The sequence below is a fragment of the Neopelma chrysocephalum genome, unplaced genomic scaffold (genome assembly GCF_003984885.1).
Source record: "Neopelma chrysocephalum unplaced genomic scaffold, ASM398488v2 Primary Assembly neopelma1_96814, whole genome shotgun sequence".
Classification (NCBI taxonomy): domain Eukaryota; kingdom Metazoa; phylum Chordata; class Aves; order Passeriformes; family Pipridae; genus Neopelma; species Neopelma chrysocephalum.
In genome coordinates, this window is record NW_020925458.1 from 1,970,413 (window position 1) to 1,995,114 (window position 24,702).

Consider the following 24,702-nt stretch of genomic DNA (forward strand, 5'->3'; position numbering starts at 1 on the left):
ATGCTTTCAAAAATTCTAGAAAGGATTGGTCCATTTCATCAAGAGAAATACATTGAAAGCTATTAAATTGAAGAAAAACACAGCTGCATGAGGAAGACTGGCTCACAGATGAGTGGATACTAGAAGATTATTCAGGCCTGTTATTGTGCTCTTTTGGAATGCTACTATTGACTGCCTCAAGAGACATGATGGACCTAAAGTCTGATGCAGCATTATTAATCTTGCTTTGAGTCAGTTAACTCTCTTCAGGTGCAGCTTACAGACAACAGGCTACATGAGTTTGAGTCCTTTTGAGCACCTCTGGCTGTTCTTTTTAAAGGAAAGAGTTTCATCATAACAAACATTTGTGCTTTAATAAAAATGATTAATTAATTTAAAACCATTTTGGGCAATTAAAATTCTGCACTACCACAAAATAGAAGGAAAACCAACCATGAAACTAACTCTGTGGCAAGGCTATGGATGCCCTTCAAATGCTAGCTTTTAGTAATTTTCTGACCTACTCCCATGAGACAAATTATTTTCTCTTCACTTATCAGGAGAATTTTTGCTTTCCTTTTCACATTGTACCCTTTGCTATGTCACACAGTGAATCAGCACGGGTTTGAATGACTTGACAGTAACACACTTGGTTTGAACAGATACTTTTGTAACAACTAATACACGCGAAATTTAACTGTTCCTAGTGTGGTAGGGGCAGAATCCCTAGGAGAAAATGGCAGCTCACAGGTGCGGGTTTGAACAGTGAAGCAAAATAAGTGTAATTTTCCACTCAGAGCAAACCAAAATTATTGTACAGAACATGTTAATTCAGGCAAATATAAAGGATATAACTCAAAATATTAAAAGTAATTTATAAATCCAAAGTTTTGTATATAATATAGTGTATGAATAGCTGTATATAATATCAAAAGGGATCTAAAAGTAAGGCATTTTACAAGCACTGAAAAGTTGAACACCTTTTGTTAAAAGGCTGATTTATATATCTGTTTTTATGTGTAACTATCTTTTTCACTTCAAGTAAAGATGCAGGTAGTTCTGCTTTTTCATTGTGTCTGTGAATATAATCCACTTGTTTATACAAGTGCTGTAAGTAGCACTTGTTTGTGCTGTAAGTAGCACTATACATTTGGTAGAGAGTAAAAGGTACATAGCAAAGTGTCAATGGTTATTTACCTGCATTTGAAAGAAAACCTTATCTCTGACTGACATTTATATTATTGGAGAACAGTGTTGGGAATAGGAATTTTATTCGCAAAAATTACTAAAATTTGGTTTTACATAATGAATGATGCAAGCCTATTACATAGCAGTCTCAAGTCCTCCTCCAATAGGACTTGGAATCTGAACACATGTCTAGTAGAGAATAAAAGTCCATGAAAACTCCAATTAAACTGACTCGAACTTTTCATGTTGTACAGTACATGTCTTCCAAATTATACAATATTTATAAAAATCATAGAATATTATCATATTAATTCAGAAAATTTCTTGGAAATTATTCAGGCAAGTTACTTGAGTCCTGAGTTTTTCAGTTCAGCTTTTCTAACTTCTCTCTTTATTAGAATCAATTATAGCATAAATCTTTCTACTACATCAGCACGCAGAAAAATGTCATGCAATATTTTTTTTCTCTCATCAAGATTATCTGCAACAGCAGAACCTAGTCTTGAGCTTTTCAAATGGTGTAGACATTCACTCTACAACAAACCTAAATAAACAAAACAAAAAAAAAAAAAAAAGAAAAAACAGTCATTGCAAGAAAAGAGGAAAAATACAAGAAAGTGAGTCCCATGGTTCCATTAGTGAAATGGAAATAGAATGAGCTTCTGGTATATATGGTTTTAGAGTATGTAAAATGTCCATGAAGAAACTGCCACTCTCTGCCATCTTCCTCTGTTGGAAAAGTGACTGCAGCATTCAACTGTAATATGCAGTCAGATTTAAAAATTCTTAATACTGTGAACTCTGATGGACAGACATACTTACTGCTAGGTGTTTTCAAAATCCATTACAAAATACCTTTAATGAGAAGTAGCAAAGATGTAGCAGGTAGCTTTTCCTAAAATTTAAACAAACCTTCTCTAATCCCAAAACTGACAGCCTCCTTCTTTCCCAGCCCCGAGATAAGATGGAAAGATGCAATTTCCCAATGCAATTTTTTAAGTTAGTGCAAAAGGAAAGGTCCCTATGGAAGGCACAAGCCTTTCTTCCTCCCACTTTCCCAGAACTCTAGCAAACTAGCTACCAGGTTACTTTGCAGAACAATACAAAGGGCAGCCGACACAGAGCGAGTAAGCTGTGGTCCTATTCTTCAACTCAACATCCAAACTGCCAAACTAGTATAGCAAAAGGGGAAGGGAAGTAGAAAATTCAAAAGGATGAAGAGCAAAGGCCAAAGCTTCATCTTGTTGAAACTCAGTCTATACAGTCTATACAGATATGTAAGCTTTTATCCCCTTTGAAGTCATAGCTATTAAAAAGGCAATTATCATTTTTAAGTTCTTCTGAAATCTTCCCTTCTAGTTTCTAAAAAATACCAAACAAACTCTACAAAAAATCAACACATACAAAGATAGCAATTCTAAAATCATCATCTTCCATAAAATAAGACGGGCATCCTTTCTTTATATGCAAAATCTGAAAAGATACCTAAAACCTTATCTCCACGAGCACTGCAGCAAGCAGCTGTGAACTCAGCAGATCTGCAGAAAATAACCCAAAGGTTTTATCAGACCAAAAGCTGAAACTAAGTCAACAAATACTGAATACACTGCATAAAAAAGGAAGGTTTCTGTAACATATTATTATCCCCAAAGCACTAATAAAGCTTCCTTTAATATTATGTGATGCTTTAGTGCTATCCTTCAAGATAGACCAATTATAAGCTAAAGAAAAATATACAGACCTAGAAAGTATGACTGGTGAAAAAAAATGGGTTGTTTGTTATGGCTAGATAGAAGACTAACGAGTGACCTTGTTACAGTCATCAGACATATGGAAATGCATACAAGGTTGTAAAAAAAGAATAATGAACTGTTCAACAGATCTATGAGCTTTAAGACAAAACATGTTAGTCTTTAACAGCAACCAGTGTGACTTAGACTGGTGTCTGAAAAGCCACTTGTAGCCTTACCACATCACTGGAGTTATTTAGACAATATAACCAAACATTTATTAAGAACAGATGAAGTATGGGTTATCCCGCCCTGTGTCACGAGGATCAACAAGAAGGCCTTCCTTCCAACTCCTGCTAAATCATGTGACATGTAAAAGTAGAGAAAAGCAGAAGAGGTTAAATAATTTCATTCTATCACACACCAAAAGAAAGATGTGTGTATACACACATACATACATATATATACACACATATATATACATATATATATACACGTATGTATGTATGTATGTATGTATGTATGTATGTATTCTGCCACGGTGTAACAGATACACATATTTTTAACTATTGCCAACACAAAGCAGTAAAGCAACTTGATTTATTATATGCAGATTCTTCTGCAGTTGCTAAACAGTACACTGGTCAAAAGTTACTAAAATACTTAAAAAACTATACACTATGTAAACCAAACATAAATAAGACAGCATAGTTCTTTGTACATATTGTTTAGTATGGACTGTTAGGAATTCAGGAATATGTACAATTCTACACTATAGATTGCATTTTTACAATGCATAAGTATTTTCCTTAAAGAAACAGATCAAAAATAAATTTGACAAATAAAAGAAGACATATACTGTCAAAAACACACTGGCAAACAGTCCATAATGTAAGATGGAACATGTGCAAAAGGTGAGATTTCTCCAAACTGTTTAATGAACTCATTGGTCATTTCTGACCTTTTTACTAAAGAACTCTCTGAAAACTTCTAAGAAACTAAAATTTTTCTTCCTCTTAATCCCCACAGGTGAACAGGAAAGAACTACAACCTTAAGTAATGTTGAGTAAATCAACTGGTTCATACATTGTAAGAAATTATCCAATAGTTACAACTTCCAAAGTCTCAGGAATGCCCCAAAATTTCAAAGTGGCTCACTTGCAGTAAATTCAGGATGCAGCTTTGTCAGGTTTATCAAGGCAAGATGACTGAGATGCAGGGAAGACAGTGGTAGGATTTCTGCTTGTGGACACAACAACAGGAGGCAGCAATGAAGACAGAGAAGAAACTTTTGGTGCTGGAGCATTTAGAGCATTCAAAATGGCTCCCTCTGGACTGACCAACAGTTTTTTGATAGAAGTGTCTAAGTGAAACACTGAAGTGTTGCTTGGCAAATGAGAATTCGGAGGATGAACGGTAGAAACAACAGAAGATGTAGCTACAACATTAATAGGAGATTTTGTCACTGAAGACACAGACAGTGTTACCCCAGACAGTGGACTACATGAGCTAGCTGGAGTACTAAATATCTGGGGTGTTACATTTACAATGGGTAAAGCATCTGCAGCACCAAAAGAATTCATAATTTTCGTGGAGCTTTTCAAAGGATGTTTTGATATTTGACAACTTAATGAATTACTTGGTGCTAAGATGATTTTTGAGGTTATTGGATTAACAATTGGTACACCTTGAGCCTCTTGACTATGGTTAACAGTTAAAGGAGTCTGTTTCGTATTACGGGAGAGAAGAAAAACGTGGCTGCCAGCTCCAAGGCCTTGCAGTGGAACAACAAAACGAGTACCATTAATCATTATCTGAGTTCCAGGTGCCAAAGGCATACAGGTGTTAATGACTATTTTCTGTTGAATGCAAGATTCATTCAACTGACCTCCTCCGGTTTTGCTTGTTACAGCTGGTGAAGCTGCAGACATCTGAGCAGTAGAAGCACAAGTGTAATCATGACTTTGTTTCTCTGTACTGAGAGGCATCTGCTGGCATTGTAGGGCAGAGGAACTGGGAAAGCTAATGACTTTACCTGTATTTGGTGACAGAGAGGGCAACACACTCTGAGGTTTGTGAATACCTGTGTGACTTGACATACCAGCTGAAGTTCCTGATGACTGAAACTGAAGCAGTGTGGGCAACTGGCTTTTCGATACTGGAAGAGGAGCTGGAACTGTTGCTAACTGAGGAACTGTATGTAACACCTTTTTGGGGGCGGCTGCAGATCCAGGCAAGCTAATGAATGGAAATTGCAAAGCAGATGGTAAGTTTTGAGGAGATACTGTTGGTTGTGTGGTTGAAATCAGCACAGATGAAGCAAGATGCCCTGTTTTCACAGTCGATATACCCATATTTCCAATATTTGATGCACAAAGTCGATTACCCAGAACTGGCCTTATTCTTGAGGGATCACTGCTGCCAGTCAAGACAGTGGGCCGTGTCCCAGAAGAAGTCCCACTTGATGCTACTGAAACAGATTCTACACATGCATTTGCTGTTGTTACTGTAAAGGCATTTTCAGCTTTTGTTGCAACACATACAGATTCATTAGATGACACAGCAAAAGCTGGAGCAGGAACCACAGTACTGCTACTTGTCAAAGACAGCGCCAAGCCAATGCTCTTTTTGTCTTCTCCTTTAGAAATGGTAGAGTGCAACATATTAACTGGTGGGGCCTCCTGTGCATTGCCTTTAGTATTTACAATGGTCTGACCTATATTTAGTCCAATTTTTACATCTTTTACTTGAGCAATAGTTGGTGATGAATTTATTCTTATTGGTGCTCCTATTGTAGATGGGATCAAAACCAAATGTGGTTGCTCTGTGGAATTAACAAAGGTTTTGGTTAGGGAAGAAGGAAGGTTCTGTCTCAATGACTCTGCAACTAGATTGGTGGTTGATGGGCCACTGGCAATTTGTGGGTTAACAAAAACCAGCTTCTGAGCATTAACAGCAGTGGATGCTGGAGAGGGTATAATACTGACTCCTGATGCTCCAGAGGGAGATAAAATTGGTGAATTTGTAACTAATGTAAATTTCTGGACTGGAGTACCACTGACTAAATCTCCACTTGTTGCTGAATTAGACTCAGACTGTATAACAGAATTTGTTTTGGTTTTAGTATCCCCTTGATGCTGTACAGAAGAGTTTGGAGTTACGACAGCATTATTTTGTCCAGTGCTAGTCACACTAACAGGACTGTTTGGAGTTGTGGACATCACATTGCTAGCTAATGAAATGGAAGATAAAGGAGAGGACACATAGCAGGAGTTCTCTATTACTTGACCTAAAGTGTCCCCAACAGGAGGCTGCTGTAGTGTGAATTTGATATTTTTCTCCATTGCCTGGTTAAAATCAGCGGGGAAAGCTGGAATGTTAACAGAAGAAGCTGTTGAGGGGGCAAATCCAGAAAGAGATGATTGTCCAATATGTGGGAAACCAGACGTAGCTGTTGCTAGAGATGGAAGAGTAGAGCATGTTAATGCTGTGGTTTTTGGCACAAGAAAGGCCTGAAGTTGAGAAGTGTAAGTGAAAACTGAACTAGAAGATAAACTACTAGGTGAAATCTGGTCTGGGTTTGTTTGCACTTTAACAATGCCTGTGTTTCCGCCTCGTGTTGTGACCAGAATAGATTGTGATTCTCTTACACATACAGTCTTCAACTCTTGCCTAGTTTCACAGGAGTCAGTTGGCTGCTGCGATGCAAGACTATGACAGGCAGAATCAGTGTTCGCAGACCCACTTAAAGCTGTTGCTGGTATCAAGGACTGGCTAGCTGTGGAAAGAGTAGATGAAGTCAAAGACACAGGGAATGTAGCAGTCAAAACTGTAGTCTTGATTTTGTCAGTTTCAGTTTGGTTCACCTTAATTTTTGATGATAGTAAGTTACCTGCTGAAGTTACATCAGGCAATGATAGTGTAGTGTTCATGGGACTAGACACTTGTGACGAGTGGGTAATATTCTTGCTAAAAATCGTAGTAGGTGACTGAGTGGTAGTATTTGCAGAGCCTGTCACCAGAACAGATGTTAAAGAAACACTGATATTTGACACTTTTGGTAAAGATGTACAGTGCAGCTCAGACGATTTTTGTTGTAGTGGCTGAACGTCCTTGGACACAATTTTTCCTTCCTGCTGCTGAAGAAGAAAATTCTTAGGTAAAATAAGAACTTGTTGCATGACTTTTTCTCCAGTTTTAGGGTCAGTCACAGTTTGCATTTGAATTTTCACTGAGTTGTTATGAAGGTCTATTGGTACACAATGACCATTTGGCATTTTGTATACCATTTGTAAGGGAGTCTTTGAACTGGCCTGGCAGGGCAATGCTGGTTTGATCACTGATGATTCCAAAGGTGGTAAAACTGACTTTTCAGAAGTTGATACATTTATGCCTGGGGGAGGCGATGGTTGATTTGTTAAGGTCACTTTGTTCCCAGTATTCTTGGCAAGCAAGGCCTGGATGGGTTTGGTCCCTTTCAGAAAGTTTGATACTGATGTTGTAGGATCTGTCAAGGAAAACAACTCTAAACTTGACCCTTCAAATTGTTTTAGCTCAGTTAAACAACTATCCGGCTGCAGGCTACTTTCTGAACTCTGGACCACAGCCTCAACAGTGCTCAGCTTAGCTTTCTTCCTTGGTGAGAGCTCATTAGTGCTTTGATCCAGACAACTATTTTGCTTGAACTGTCGTTTAATGCATTTGGGCAGTGTCTTCTGGATTTCTTTAGAAGCTGATTCTTTTTTCAGAATTCTGTTTTTTCCTGCAGGTAAATTCATCTCTAATAGTTTCATTTCATCTGCAAGGATATTAAAACAGAAACTGCATTTTACATGTTTGAAACCGAAACAATTTCATAGTGTCTAGCTAAAGGCAATATTTGCAAGAGTACATGGAGGAAATGTCTGCTTCTTTAAGGGCATCTGGTCAAGGATCTTTTTCAATGAAAAAAGTGGGTAATGAGGAAAGGAGGAAGTAATAAACAAAAACAGCAGTGGGAGACAGTGAGGAAAACCAAACCTGGTAATTCTCATTAATTGTTAATGGCATGTGAGAATGTGAGAATGTAAGAATGTTTATTCCAGCAAGGTTACTTTGAGGGGAAAAGGGGAGAAGCCAGGAAAAAAAGATATATAGAGACACAGATCTAACAAAATAAAAATGGAGACAATGACAAGAAACAGCCTCACCAATCACACTGATTGATGAGCTATAAAGAAACTGCATACACCCCTTGCAGGAAGATCAACCTGGACTTTGCACCTGATATGATTATAAACCAGGGGAGATCTTGGAGACTGGGCTGGGAGGGGTGAGGAAATTGGTAGAGCTATACAAATCCATGAAGGGATGTGCAGAGGAAGGGGGAGCTGCAAGGATGGCTGCAAGAGATCACAGCCTGTCTGCCTGGTGCAATCTGCTGCAGGGCGAATGTCTGTATCCTCCCCAAATCCAGTATGTGTGGGGGCAGTGTGTGTGTATTCACTGCTAAACTTCAAGCCAGACTAGCAGGTGAGCAGGAAGGTCTGAGGTCTGGGCTGGCAGAACAGGTGGACTTGTGAGGGTGGGGTGCCTGTGGGACAAAGATGTGAATGTCCAGTTTCATACTGAGCATCAAGCTAGACCGGACCGTGAGTAGGGGATGCATGAAGTGGATAAGAGGGCTGAGGATGCAGGCAGGGGTGCCAGGCGGACAGAGGGGCCATGCATTGAGGTTTTGGCAGTGTGGGGCAGCAGGGAGGCCTCTATGAGGACAGAGGCCAGGAGTTGCCCTGTGCCAGACATAGCTGGCTCCAAAACAGATCCACTGCAGGACGTGGTCAAGCCTGTCTGCCAAGCTGGTGATGTCCCATGGAAAATTCTTCGCAGAAGGGTGTGACAGAGCACAGTGAGGACAAAATGTAGGAAAAACAACCCTGTAGACACCAAGGTCAGTGAAGGAGGGGAAAGAAGTGCTTCAGGAATGGATTCCCCTGCAACCCATGATCAAGCAGGTTGACCGGCTCCCATGAAGGACCATGCTGGAACAGGTATGCACACTGCAGGCTGTGGAGGATGCCATTCTACAGCAGGTGAATATGACTTGAAAGAAGCTGCAGCCCATGAAGAGCCCACACTGGAGTAGGCTCCTGACAGGAACTGTGGCTTATGGGGGACCTACACAGGTACAGTCTTATCCTGAAAGACTCTAGTCTGTGTAGAGGACCCACATTGGAGCAGTTTGTGAAGGACTGTATCCCATAGGAGGGACTCCACACTGGAGCAGAGGGGAGGAAGGAACAGCAGAGACTAACTCTTATGAACTGACCACAATCCCCAGCCCTGATCCCTCCTCTACCACTTGACAGGGAAGGAGCTGAAAGAATTGGGAATGAAGATGAGTCTGGGAAGAAGGTGGAAATGGGAAAGGGGGGGTAGGTTTAGCTTTTGTATTTGGTTTTCACCATCCTACTCTATTTTTAATTGGCAATAAATGAAATTAATTCTCCCCAAGTGAGTCTGTTTTGCCTGTGACAGTAACTGGTGAGTTGTCTGTATCTTGACCCTTGAGCGTTTCTACATTGTTTTCTCTCCCTGTCCCATTAAGGAAGAGGGGTGACAGAGGGGCTGGGTGGGCATATGGCAGCCAGCCAAGGTCAACCCACCATAAAAGTAAATATCACACAAGTCTACCATGTTATCACAGAAATAGTTAAGCACAAAAAGAAATGGCAAACACTTGAATAAAGCAGAATTTTAATCTTGGTCATGTCTGCCCTCTTCAAGTCTACATATGACAGACGCACACCACAAGCTCTTTTGGTATTATCACAGTAGTAGTTAAGGTAAAAAGCAGGACACAAGCTCACATGGAAAAATTAAGTTCCCAAATCACCTTGATTCAGCTCCTGAATCAAGTTCAAGCTCCTGAATTCCAGTAAATGCTTACCATTGCTTGAGTGATCTTTTTTGGGAACTTCTGTATGTTCTGGAGACTCTGATGATTTACCGCATACTACTGCAAAAGATTCTTTGCCAGAATCAACTTCACTTTCATCATTACTCCACAATTCTCTGGTAAATTTATCATGGTCTGGATGTCTTTTAAAGTCATCATAGTCCTTCTTCAATCTAGACCTTAAAAATAACAAAACTAACTTTACTAAAAAACCAAACGGTTTTAAACATTATTTTTATTTCTATTTGCTGCCATACAAAAAGTTGGTATAGATTTAATTGCCTGTGCCCCTCAAAAAATTTCAGTGTAGCTCTGTCTGCAAGTCTCTGAAACCCGGAAAATCTGAAGTGACAGTAAGGTCCTTTCCTTTACCAAAACTGAATTCTATGTCATTAAGTTCTCTAACAATAAGCAAAAACACTGAGTCAAATATGATCATCACTATTTTATTGCATCCATCTTCTGTTTCTTCCTTGGCCTTGCATTTTGACCAAAATACCTATATGGACTTGAGTATTAACTGTAACAAGCCTACTCCTTCCTCTGACAGCAACCTCAGCTAGAGAAGTAAGTAAATCTTGTTTTTCTTAAATGCTTCATGCTGTTGGCCCAGCTATGGGACTGTAATGTAACTTTCTCTTTAGAGAACATTTTCTTATCTCTGTGCCATTAGAACAGCTGTTTCTACCACTTCCATAGGTTCACACTCCACTAAAGAATAGGTACATGACAGAAATACATAGCTACTTTACTCATTTGAACACCATTCAGAAACATATCCACTTACCTTGATAGTGCTAAACTGTTACGTTTCCACTGTCCCTTCTTCTAAACCATTGTTTAGATATGATCTAGTGGCTATTTTAGTGTACAAATACAATGAGCTTCAGGATTCAGCTGGTGATTACCAACACAATACCCAGGAGGATTATTTAGCAAATGAATAAATAAATTATAGCAATTAGCACCTTGTGTGGAATAGAAGCTAGGCTCTATTCTGGACCTAACCCTTATGACAGTATGAATAAGATCTTAAATTTACCCATTCTTTTGCATTAAAATAACAGTTGCTTACACTGAGTGCAGCAATGGCCAGCAGCTCTCTAAGAGGTGGAGAGGGATGAGCCAAGTATGATGTCACAGCTCACAGGGCACGAGCATCACCAGCCAGCATACCTGCCCCTGAATGAGGAAGCAGGGCAGGCCTAGGGGTAATTGAGTTCAACCAAGAGCCCAGACCAACAGCAAGTTCCTGGTGCTGAGGCAGGTCTGAGGTCAGGCCGGGTAATCAATTCAAAGATTCAGATTAGGACCAGGTCCAGTGACAGTTGAATGATTTCTGGGCAGTTCTACAGTGATGATGCAAGTAGGTCAGTCTGAGAGTCAGTCCAGATCAGCAAAACCCATGGCCAGGCACAGTAACTGACGTAGTTGAGCTGGAAACTGGCACAGAAACTGGCAGAGATTGAAGGTTGCAGAATGACCTGAAATGGGGATCCTGGGACCATGGACAGGTGGTGTGGATGAAGGGCCACGTGGGGCTGCTAAGGGCCAGTGGGACCTAACTGTTTACTCATAGCTTTGGCACTCTCACTAAGAAAAGACAACATTGAAGCCTGTATGAAGACGCAGTGTGGACAATACTTCAACTCTGTCATTAGGGTTTTGAGCTTGGAGTCTAGGTGTGGAAGAACTATAGAAGGATACCAGGGAACCACTACTGCATTAAAGCTTCTGGATGGAATTCCCTTTTTTTTTTTGAGGAACTTCTGCTATGGGGTCAGTGAACCACTGTAATCAGTGGGCACAAGTAACTTTTAGTTTTAAACCTTGCTGCTATTCAAATACCATTCAACATTATTCTCTGTCATAATTTTGAAAAGACCAGAGGATCTTTCAGAAGGGAAAGAAAACAATTTTGATCATAAGTGTGCTCCTACTAGTTAAAGACAATAAAAAAGGAAGGAAGGAAAACTCCAGACCCTTATTCCATAGTGTGGTATAAGAAGGAAGGAGCTCTGCCCAGCCCTCCACAACTCAGAAGTTCAGAACTGTTGTTCAGTTAGTAGACGTTAGTAGCTCACTGAGATACCCTATAGACACAGCAACGACAGTGAGACTTGTGGTACTGATGTTTACACCACCATAAGCAAATTTTACTCAATTGCTTTTTCCCTTTGACATGATACCTTTCTTCATCACTGTCACTGGTGCTATAGAGCTCCCTAGAAGCTGCATGATGAACCAGATCAAGACACTGACCTAGAATCCTCCACCCATCTTTCTTTCCTCCACATGATTTAGAAACATTGTTTTTCAGATGGAGCTGTTCCCTGGTATACTGTGTGTATGTCCAAACAGTTATGTCATGGAAATACTCAGCATCGTAGAATAAACTAGGGTTACAACCTAAAATATAAATACTAAGAAATATGAATTAATTAATCCCAGAAGTTATCTTGCACTCTAAGTGCATGCTTCTCTAGCTATCAGCACATATACTTGTAAGGTCTCAACCATCCAGTTCCAGACTAAAATTTACTCCTATCAGTCACAGTTCATATATAGCACTGGAACACACTTTAAATGACAGTTCTGTATTCTATAGCCACATCAACAAAGCATGGGCAACAAACAGGAGGAGATGGAAGCCACTGTGCTGCTGGAAAGCTATGGTCTTGTTGCCTTACTGAAACTTGGGACATGACTGGAGTGAGACTATCAATGGCTATAGGCTGTTCAGAAGAGACAGGGGAGGAAGGAGAGGCAGAGGGGCTGCTCTCTACATCAAGAGGTGGTTTGAGTGTGAAGAGCTGTCTCTGAAAAACAGCCACCAGCAGGTTGAAAGCCTGTGGGTAAGAATCAGAGATCAAGGCAACAAAGGGAACCTTGTGGCTGTTTTTTATTACAGGTCCCTGATCAAGGGGAGCCTATTAACAAAGCTTTCCTGCTCCAGCTACAGGAGGCATCGTGCCCGCAGGCTCTTGTGACAGCAGCCCTACCAGAGAGGATGTGATACTGGACATGATGGGCACCAAATAAATGAGCTAATCTGTGACATCAAGACCTGGGCTGTAGAGATCATGCATCAGTGGAATTTGCAGTCCTGAGGGATATGGGTCAGGTAAAGTTAGGCCCCGAACTTATGGAAAGCAAAGTTCCAGCTCTTCAAGGAGATAGTCAACAGGATCACTTAGGAAACTGTCCTTGCCCTCAGGGACAAGGGAGCAGATCAGAGGTGGTAGATCTTTAAGGAAGTCTTTCATAGAGCACAAGAGCAGGCAAGGAAGGCAAGAGACCAGCATGGGTGAGTTGGGAACTGGTGGTCAGACTGAAAGGCAAGAAGGAAATGCACAGGTAGTGGAAACAGGAACAGGTACTCTGGGAAGAGAATAGAGATGAAGCTTGGTTCTTTAGGAATGGGTGAGGAAGGCCAAGACAAATCTGGAACTGAATGTGGCAAGGGACATAAAGAATAACGGGAAGGGCTTCTACAGATATGTTAACCGGAAAAGGAAGGTCAAAGGAGGTGTACCCCCTCCGATAAACAAGGCTGAAAAACTGCAGAATTGAGAAGGCTGAGGTATTCAACAACTTTTTGCCTCAGCCTTCAATGGCTGACTCTCTTCCCCCACCTCCTGAGTGGATGGACAGCAGGAAGGGGACTGAGGGAGCAAAGTCCCTTCCACTGTAAGCAAAGATCAGATTCATGACCACCTGAAGAATCTGAATGTACAGAAGTCTGTGGGACCCAAGGAGATGCACCTCAGAGTCCTGAGGGAACTGGCTGATTTAGTTGCCGAAACACTCTCCATGATACTTGAAAAGTATCATAGCAATTAGCTGAAGTCCTAGATGACTGGAAAAGGGGAAACATTGTACCCATCTTTAAAAAGGTTGAAAGGAGGACTCGGGGAACTACTGACCTGTCAGCTTCCCTTCTGTGCCTGGAATCATCATTGCACAGACCCTACTAGAAGCTCTGCTAAGGCACTTGAAGGACAGGGAGGTGATTTGGAACAACCAGCACAGCTTCACCAGCGGCAAGTCCTGCTTGACCAACCGAGTGGCTTTCTAAAACAGAATGACTACAGCAGCGGATAAGAGAAGGGCTATAGATGTCATTCATATGGAATTCTGTAAAGCCCTTGACATGATCCTCCACAACATCCTTCTCTGTAAATTGGAGAGAGAGAGAGGTTTGAGGAGTGGATTGTTAGGTGGATAAGAAAGTGGTTGGACAGTGGCATCCAGAGGGTAGTGGTCAATGGCTCAGAGTCCTGATGAACATCAGTGACCAGTAGTGTTTCTCACGGGTCCACACTGGGCCCAGTGTTATTTAAATCTTCATTAATGACATAGAAGGGATTGATTGTGCCCTCAGTAAATTTGCAGAAGACACCAAGCTGAAGGGTGTGATTGCCATACCTCAAGGACAGGATGCCATCCAGAGGGACATGGACAAGCTTGAGAAGTGGGTCCATGGGAATCTCATGAGATTTTAAAAAGACTAAGTGCAAAGTGCTGCACCTGGGTTGGGGTAACCCCCAGTATCAATATAGGCTGGGGGGAAAAGGGACTGAGAGCAGTCCTGAGGAGAAGGACTTGAGGGTGCTAGTAGATGAGAGGCTGGACATTATCCAGCAATGTGTACTTGAAGCCCAGAAAGAAAATTGTATCCTGGGCTGCATTAAAAGCAGCATGGGCAGCAGGTCTAGGGAGGTGATTCTGTCCCTCTGCTCTGCTCTGGTGAGACCCCACCTGGAGTGCTGCATCCAGTTCCAGGGTCCTCAGCACAGGAAGGACATCGACCTGTTGGAGCAAGTCCAGAGGAGGCCACCAAGATGATTAGAGGATTAAAGCACCTCTCTTATGAGGAAAGACTACGAGGATTGGGATTGTTCAGCCTGGAAAAAAGGCGGCTTTGGGGTGACCTAACTGCAGCCTTCCAGGACCTGAGAGAAGCCTACAGGAAAGATGGAGAGAGACTTTTTACAAGAGCATGTAGTGACAGGGAATAGTTTCAAACTGAAAGAGAGTAGGCATAGATTGGATATTAGGAAGAAATTCTGTAGTGTGAGGCTCATGAGGCACTGGAGCAGGTTGCCCAAAGAAGCTGTGGATACCCCATCCCTGAAAGTGTTCAAGACCAGGTTGGATGGGACTGTGAGCTCCCCCATGGCAGGGGAACTAGATGATTTTTAAGGTCCCTTGCAACCCAAACCATTCTAAGATTCTGTGATTCACTAAACAAGAACTAATACTGGGCATCAAACCATTCCACACCAGAATTTACAAAAAAGATAAAACTGGAAACCCCATGTACTGGAAAATTAAATCCTTCCTAATAGTAATGCTATCTGCCTTATTTCCAGAAGGAGTCTAAATTGCAAAAAAAAACAGGGAGAAATGAACAGCTAAGGAAATGAACAGAAATGTGAATAGAAATGAATAGAAAAAACCCAAAACTTGTACTTGGGTTGATTGTTTAAAGCAAAATGCTCAACAATATCCTAAATTTCCAAATAAGAATTTTAGTTCATCCATGATATCCATTAAATGAGCTACTAAGGAACCAAAATCTTAGTATTTCTAGCTGTTTACTGTCTTTAGTATTATGTTGTTGTGGTTTTTTAAGCATAATACCTTTTATACTTTTCAGCATTAGTTTTGCACCACATAGCTGTAAGTTTACACTCAACATTTAAGCAGCTGCCTAACTTTTGCTATCCTTTGTCACAGAGTTCAAGCTTTTAATCATTATTTGCTTTTTAACTGTCTATGTGGCAAAAATAAGGTCTGACTATAGCAACAGCTATATGGCTGACAAACAAGAACAGCACCAAGCTTAAAGACAATACCTAATCTCTCCATGATTTATAATCAGGATAGCATCTTCACTATTACTTCTTGCCCTTATTAGATTTAAATCTGCCACTCTGACATGCCTCATTCCAGATGCATTTCTAATTTACAGGGTTACCAAGACCTCCAAACAATGCTTCAACAATTGCTCTGTGGAGAATTCATTAACAGCCAATTTAGGTAAGTTTAGGAAGCAGTCGGAGTATTCTAAGAAGCCCTGGTATAGTTTTCTAGAGAAAGGTTTTCAGCCTCTCTTAACCAAATAAGCAGCAGTACAAATCCTAGCTGTATTGTAATAGACTATTTACAGGCATGCTTAGGGTTTCTAGAACATTTTAGATGAAAAGCCTTTAGAGGGCAAACTCAACTTTATTTAAAGATGATAGGTCTGGAATATAAAATACGTCTTTCAATTAAAGTACTACCAGCGCCTCACGCCTCTCCTCGAAGTATTTTCATTTAACTTTTTGAGATAAGCCAATTCATTGATTAGTTTTAAAAGGTGAATTTTTTTCCATGTTTCATCTCATGCACCACTGTTAGAAAAAAAAGCAGCTAATTACCTGTTTCTTTGAAATGCTTTAATTAGCTTTGGTTCCCATGGTAACAGTTCATTAAGCAGTCGTAACAACGTACCATGCAATTCCTTTACTGCTTGCTTCCGGTGGTACCATCTTCCCTGAAAACATAAATTCCATTTATTTATCATTGTGTTAGACCTGAATCTTGTTAGATTTTATTAGTACTACAATAATCCTAGTACACTAATACAGTATATGAAGAAAATAACTGGAAGAAAATAGTAAGAAGTTTCAGAGTTATATCTACACTTAAGCTATGTAAGACACAAATACTTTAACTTTTTTTAAACTAGAGAGATATAATGTCTTAGTTAAAAAAGCAATACTGCAAGTATGCTAATTTCTTATACTTCAAACTTAAAACTGAAGCAGGATCCTGCAAACATACCATGTTTTTAAAATCACTTAAATGAGTAACTAGCACAGGTAGTAATCCATTCAGGTCAGGGAAATCAACCACATTTTAATTTTTCACAATCAGAGATAAAATCTCTACAGAAAATCTTACCATAATCTCATTTAAGAGAAGTGGTATTATTATTTGAAAAAAAAAAAATTACTGTAATTTTCAGGGGTAAAACCCCCACAGCTTTTGCATTACATTTTATTTAAAGTTCTAGATAAAGGGGTTTTTTAAAATAAAAGTTTTGCAAATTGATCTTTTATGAAGCAACAGACTATGCAGCACAGACCAGTTTTCCCATGTAAAATCTTTAAGCTTTTAATTTAAATGTATAATTAAAAATGGTGTTATTTTCAAAACCGATATATGTAATCTTATAATCTTTCATGAAAAATCAATGTTTTCTTAAATCAGGAAAGTCTGAATGAGGATTAAAGACACTGGGAAATGACAACTATGGCAGCCATGGTGCTGCAGAACTCACCCCTCAACACTCATAAATATCCCTAGTAAATATTTCTTCCCAAAACTTTATTCTGTAGTTCATTACCTAAAAGACTGAACAGTGCATATATTTGTAACTGTTATAAAAGAGAAGTGGTGTACTCTAGTACTTCTCCCACTCTACTAACTCTGTGCGTTTTATGTAAATGAGGATTTTAGCTCTTGACTTGTCAGAGAGGATGTAAGACAATAAAGAGACTATGGTTCTGCAAGCAAAAGAAGCAAGACTTGGGAACTTACTTATTTCATATACATATTTAGCTTTTGATAGCTCTTATATCCTTTACAGCTTCCTGTGGTCTAGCACACAAAGAAATGTAAGGGAGGAAAATCTGGATAAAGCTTGACATAGTTGCCTTTCAGTAGTCTAAAAGAATGATCTTCCTAAGGACTTTTTACACATTTCAGCAGATCCCTCCAATGTACAGCAAGATCAGTCAGACTAAATGCTTGTTTGAAGACCAAGTATCTATTTTTTATGAACAATCATTTACATGTTACATAACAAAACAAATAGTTACTCCGTCATTCTTCAATTAAAATTACAAAAGCAAAGATTTTAAGTAGGATATTATATTACATTACCACATAATGATCACTGTTGAACACACAGACAAGCCAGCAAACTGTATTTTAATTTCCTTCACTTATGGCCAGTCACATTTGCACATGTAACGCACTGCAGCATAAAACCTGTCACTAGCCACTGCAACAGAAAACAGCCCTGTGCTCACTGTAGCCTACTGGGGCATCTGATATCATCTCCTAATGTCAGTAATCAATGGAATTAATTGTTAACATACGAAAGAATATTATGTGCACAGATTTTTTTTGTAAGAGATACAAAACATTTCATAGACAGTTTTAAAAGGATGAATTTATATACTACAGAGTACTAGTGGATTGTCTCAAAACAAAAATCAAACAGCAAAAATAAACAATACCACTACTATTGTGATATAGAAATTCTGTACATGCAGTTGATATAGCAAAGAAGGGGATGTGTGAAAATGTAGTATTAAAAAGATATGAAAAATCACTACAAAGAAAAAACATGAAATTATTAATTTCTAAAACTAACTGGTCTTTAAATAAGCCAAGATTGTGGCTTATATAGAAAAAAAAGAGTATTTATGAGACATAAATATTAGCAGATTGAGTAAATGAAGTGGTAAATGTATCAGGCAGCCAGATACAAGTAGAACATTTAGTCAAGGACAGACTTCAAGGCTTTATTGGCTTCATTAACACTTCACAGAAGAACAAGTATGAACAAATATAAGTCACTTTTCTCCTTGATTACAAAAATGAACAAAAAACCTAACCAATCCCTGCCCCCTGAATTCTAGAGCTAGCTCCAGTTGGAGGCCTGTTCCTAGTAAGTGTCCTCCATGGTTCAACACCAGTCCAGCATTCAGTTAATCATCAATGACTTGGATGACGGGACAGAGGTCTCCTCAGCCAATTTGCTGAGGACACAAAGGTGGGAGGAGTGACCAATACCTCAGGGGGCTGTGCAGACCTTCAGAAAGACCTTGGCAGTTTGGAAAAATGGGCAGAGAAGAACTGTCTGAAATTCAACAAAAGCAAATGCAGGGTCCTGCACCTGGGGAGGAATAATCCCAGGCACCAGTACAGGCTGGGGGCTGACCTGCTGGAGAGCAGCTCTGCAGAGAAGGACCTGAGAGTCCTGGTGAACAACAAGCTGTCCATGAGCCAGCAGTGTGTCCTTGTGGCCTGGAAGGCCAATGGTGTCCTGGAGTGCATTAGGAAGAACATTGACAGCAGGTTGAGAGAGGTGATCCTGTCCTTCCACTCAGCTCTAGGGAGGCCACATCTGAAGTGCTGTGTCCAGCTCTGGGCTCCTCAGTACAACAGAGACATGGAGCTCCTGTAGCAAGTGGAGGGTGACAAAGACGAAGGGAATGGAGCATCTCTTACGAGGAAAGCTGAGGGAGGTGGGCCTGTTCAGCCTTGAGAAGAGATCACTGAGGGGATGTCCAAGGCTTATAAGGGAGGGTGCCAAGAGGATGAAGCCAGGCCCTTCTTGGTGGTGCCAAGCAACAGGACAAGAGGCAATGGGCAGAAACTGATGCACAGGAAGTTCTGCCTGAACATGAGGAAGAACTTCTTTACTGTGTGGGTGACTGAGTACTGGAAGAGATTGCCCAGAAAGGTGGAGTCTCCCTTACTGGAGATATTCAAGAACCGTCTGGACACAATCGTGTGCCATGTGCTCTGGGATGACCCTGCTTGAGCAGAGAGGTTGGACCAGATGACCCACTGTGGTCCCTTCCAACCTGACCCATTCTGTGAATCTGTGAAAAATAGTATCCACTGGATATAGTTTCTGGAAAACTCTACATTTTAATGTAAATTTTATAGCAATACAATTTTTAAAAATGTAAATTTTTTCCCTTTATCCCAATTATTCATCTTTCTTACTTGGGTTTTGGAGTTGACAATAAACCTGTTAATGGAAACACAGACAAATTTAAGCCATGAGAAGAACCTTCTCTCCTCAGAAATAGTAAGGACAGAACAAATATAGGTCAAATGACATTATTCTACATTGTGGTTCAGTTGATTTTCTGTGCAAATATGTAAGATCTCTGCAAAGGCCAGATGCTATAATTCCTTAAATATTAAATAGTAAAAAGAGATATGAAAAATATATCTATAACCTTAAGACACATCACTACAAAACTTAGCATTTCTTTTCCTATGCCATTTCATTCTCTAACACAGTCTTGTGGTTTTTTCCAGGAGGAAAAGAAAAAAAAAGGCAAATCAATAATTGATAGAGCTATGACTTAGCTCCCTACTTACATAGCTGCCTATTAATTTCTACAGATAATAGACTTGCTTTTACAGATGTTTGTGTTGCAAATTCTCAAAAATACCAAATGATAAAATGTAGGAGATTAGTTATAAACTGAAGCCTAGGAGGTTCAGGTTGGACCTCTGACGGTATATTTTCATCAGAAACATACAGCACTTGTTACCTGGGAGAAGAGGTTGACCACCACCTGGCCACAACCTCCTCTCATATAGCTGTAGAGAGCAGTGAGGTCTCCCATGAGTCTCCTCTTCTTCAGGCTAAACAGCCCCAGCTCCCCTAGCTGCCCTTCACAGGTCTCATGTTCCAGACCCTTCACCAGCTTCGTTGCCCTTCTCTGGACATGCTTGAGCACCTCAATGTCTTTCCTGTAGTGAGGGGCCCAGAACTGAACACAGGACTCCAGGTGCTTTGATTCCTACCAGTGCCAAGTACAGGGGGACAATCACTTCCCTGGAGTGCTGAAGACACTATTTCTCATGCAGGCCTGGATGCCATCGGACGCCTCAGCCACCTGGACACACTACTGGCTCATGTTCAGCCATGGTTGACCAGCACCTCCAGGTCCTTTTTTTACTGGGACACTTTCAGCTACTCCTCCCCCAGCTTGTAGCGCTGCCTGGCGTTTCTGTGACCCAAGTGCAGGACAGGGCACCTGGCCTTGTTGAACCTCACAGCATTGGCCTTGGCCCAATGATCCAGTCTGTCCAGATCCCTCCAGAGAGCCTTCCTACCCTCCAGCAGATCAACACTCCTGTCCAACTTGGTGTTGTCTCTGAAATGGCTGAGGGTGCCCTTGCCCAGATCATTCAGAATGATATTAAACAGAATTTAGTTACCATCTTGTTCCAGGTTGTAGACAACCAAAACATTACTTTTTTTTGGAAACACAATATAGGGTATTAACAAGAGGAAAACAAGAGAAAAGAAGGCCTAGACAGAGGACAAGTATAAAATGTGACTTTGAGCTGTGTCAAGTTACAAGTAAATTTTAAAAATGCAAACATAATAAAAATACCTTTTAGAAATATGCTGAATGTTTCCATATAAACACAAAGAGATATTCAACACATTCTCAACTGAAAACTTACCTTTTAAAACAAGGTTTCTGACATCCAGAGCAGCCAGGAAATGCTGACTCCACTCTCTGTGATTGATGCCCCAACATACACTATGCTGGCATACTCATAATTGAATCCCAAAGCAGATTGGAGCCAGGATATTGATACATGGGGTAAGGACTGAACTTTATATAGGAGTTTTTGTTTTGCTTTTAAATAAACACACACACACAACACCACAATATTTTGCAGTTTTATAAGATTTTCTGTCATCTTTACTTTATATTCCAGGTACATAAAGTAAAGAAAATTAGTAACCTTATAAAACCATGCAATATTGTTGAAAAGGGGTGGTGGTGGAGGGAAAAAACTTACCCTTAATAGGCCTGCTCCATTCTGCAGCGGGGTTCTGTGGTATGTGTGACATCACCAGTCTAGCGTTTTCTAGTGATGTCACACAGAGAGGGAGTTGGTGATCTCCAGCTGCTTTGGACATCAGATACCTGAAGAACAGAGATCAATAACTTCTTCAATTCAGATACGGACTAACATTGAACTGACACTTCCAATTTTAACTGAGTAAGAACACATGATGAGAGTCTGTATTCATACTATGCAAATTCATCTACTATTGGAAGTGTTTTAATTTTGAAAATGTTTTGTTATATTCCACAGTAAAAGTTCCTGAAAATCAGTACCTTGTATTTTACCTTCAGCAATATCATTCTGAATATTATAAATATATATCAACAGCTAACCTCTGATGTTACTTGAAGACTGGGACTAAATATAGTCAGGAAGAATGACTTGCAGTAAATTATAAAACAAATACACCCATGACATCTCTTAATTTTATTTTTGAGCATTTACCAGCAACTAATGAAAAGTCGTCAGATTTCAGTTTGCACACCCATGATCTAGATATCTGATCACATCAAACTATATCCTAAAATGGTATTTCATACTCTCTTCTTATACACTGCAAACAAATAAAGTAAAACAAACAACCAACAACAAAACCACAAGAAACTTCTTGCTACCAAGACTGTCTTTGTCTCCTGATTTAGTTCACTACTATGAAATGGCTTTTTATTTAGATGTGTAGACACATGTTCTAATTTTACTTAGGCAAAACTACTACAAAATCATTGTTGTGTTGGTCCATCTACCACATTTTTTTAGATATATAAACCACAAAAACACAGGAGAAAGTTTATTATCAGCATGATCTTACTATTGCTTTGAACCTGATTCAGAACAGTGAAATTATCCAGCACTGAATTGTCACATTTTACTCCTCATTGGAAGAACTTCTAGTTATTAACTAACTTATACTTCTGTAACTTATGAAGAAACTGGATGGACATAGTATCTGAAACTCTGTACAAAAAAAGCTATGTCTTTTAGGCTGTTATGATCTTACTTAACTCCCTCTCACATAGCTGAATATTTTATCTTCTTAATTTTGGATACACAAGTACTCTGTTCTTCAGCTGAGCATCTTAAAATCAGCTGTTTTGTTAGAACTGTGTGCTGACAGGAATGCCTTGAATTATTTCTTCAAAACAACAACTGACCAAAATCCAGAGCACTGTGAAATGTTCTGAATATACAGTAGAGTATCTCTATGACAAAAATGTTCCAGATTAAATGTATGAGTACACATTCATCTCTGATGCAGAACCCACACTTTCACATTTGGAACTGTAGAAACATACGTGATGAAAGTGGCTTAAAAAAAGCTTGTCAGCATACATTTATTGGATGTTTAGTCAGCCACACAAGGAAAGGTATGAAAGATCAAGAGAAAAAATCTGTGAAAAAAGTAGCCAATAGAGAGAGAAAACTGGAAGAGCTAAGACAAACCAAAGACTGGCATAAAAATATTGAAACCTTTTGAGATAAGCCAAAGTCAGAAATATGAGAGAAGACAAATTAAATATTTTGGAGAAGATTTCAAAAACTGAAGCCTAAAATTGGCGTCATTCATTCATATTATACAACTAAATATTACAAAAGCTCCACATCTTCAATGTACAGGAAGCTGCATGGATGTAAACGTGTAAATTTCAGTCTCAAAATTCCACATTTTGGGCTCATATTAGTGTTTTCAAGAGATGTAGGGAAGCCACAGAGAAGCAATAACCAACTATTTAGAAATGACTAAAGTACCAAACAAATTTTTGGGATAAAGAATGGAAAAAGAGAATATATTACATACACTACAGATGAAGATGCATAGTAACATAGAACCTAGGCTTAAATAAAAAGAAAATATTTCAGTTGCAAGACTTGAAGTAAGTCTATTAATATCCTGTTATTCTAAGTATTTATAGAAATCTCTTTAAAGTGCAAACCTGCAGTTTAAACCTCCCAGCATCTGTGCATATACAGATTCCTCAGACTATAGTATTTTTTGTTTGTGTGTACATTTATGTAAACATAGTAATGCTGAAGAAAACAAGTATAACTGAAACCTCTTTACATGCAAAAGTCTCAAGCATGGTACATATTTTACTGGGGAGGGAGGAATTGGGAGAAGGAAGTCAACCTCCTCATAAAAATGGAAGAAGATTTAACCCAATAATACAAACATTTCCATGGGGCCCAAATGAGCAGACACAGTAACATTTTCCATTTTATTGTTTGTAAAGTTGAAGTCTGATTCACTAAAATATCAGTAAGAGCCCTAACCTATTTCTGACGGTTACATGAATTTCTACTGAAGGGAAATTCTTCTTGGAAGTCCCTGTGGAGTCTTGTCTAAACAGTTTCCCTGGCAAATATTTTCAAACATACAACAGTATTTCCCATTTTTTCACTGAACAGAGAGGAGTATTTTATAAACTTCTTCTAAAAAATGAACCATTTTGCATTATTTTTGTCATATATTAATATATTTTAAAATAAAATGTAGCAAATCAATTAAAAAATCCAGAAAACAATCTCTTAGTTTAGATACTTACACCTTGTACAAACAAATTTAACAGCAGCTTGTTTGGAGCGTCAAAAAAAGCAGACATGGAAAATATTATGTTCCATCCTGGATCAATGTATTCCTTTGACTATCTTCATAAATTAATTTATGTCCGTGGTTCTGAATATTTCTGACCTGAACCAGTGGGTTTTTCTCTCTAAATTTTCAGATGCCCTCTGAAATATGTATTTTTGCAGCAGATATAGACTTGAAGCTGCAGAAAACCTCAGCTTGCTTTCAGCCCTTCTGACTCACCTGCCTAAAACATACATCCACTCCCAAAGATAGACAAAAGACATTCACCTGTCCTGGGACTGTCTAAATCAACTGGCTAACCTCCAGGAAAAATAGCAGAACTGAAAACCTTTATAAGGGAGGTTTTTACTTTTTTTGTTACAAAGTCAAGAACATCAGGGTGTTACAGACCTCCATAAACAATAAAATCTTCAATGCATTTTTTCCAAACCCTAATTAGTTGTTAACGCGGCTGGTGTCCTTTGACTAAGTAATTCTCCTTTCCTTAACCTTCGTCTGACTTCTTTCTCTCTATAGGGAGAGAGTGGTCTCCTTCTCAGGAAAGTAATGCCCTTTATCCATTTTAACCTTCTCAACTTAGCTATGAGAATCCTGGGCTCCAG

The 24,702-nt window shown here is 39.5% G+C and overlaps 1 protein-coding gene across 14 annotated transcripts in view; it reads right to left on the bottom strand.

The window, feature by feature from the left end:
- Window positions 1-24,702, bottom strand: part of KIAA2026 (KIAA2026 ortholog) — a 90,484-nt gene that overhangs the window by 34,443 nt on the left and 31,339 nt on the right. For 7 of the 14 annotated variants that reach the window (XR_003538570.1, XR_003538571.1, XR_003538573.1 and 4 more), the window contains exons 6-8: window positions 16,263-16,378; window positions 9,826-10,013; window positions 4,933-7,695 (exon numbers count right to left, since the gene is read on the bottom strand). Coding sequence is in view for 8 of the 14 variants with exons in the window: in XM_027709639.1 (XP_027565440.1) it covers window positions 4,933-7,695; window positions 9,826-10,013; window positions 16,263-16,378 (3,067 nt within the window). In the remaining 6 variants the exon portion in view is untranslated. Of the gene's footprint in view, window positions 1-3,478; window positions 7,696-9,825; window positions 10,014-16,262; window positions 16,379-24,702 lie in introns of those variants that run through there. The other 7 variants (XM_027709637.1, XM_027709636.1, XM_027709634.1 and 4 more) reach the window with 5 other exon arrangements.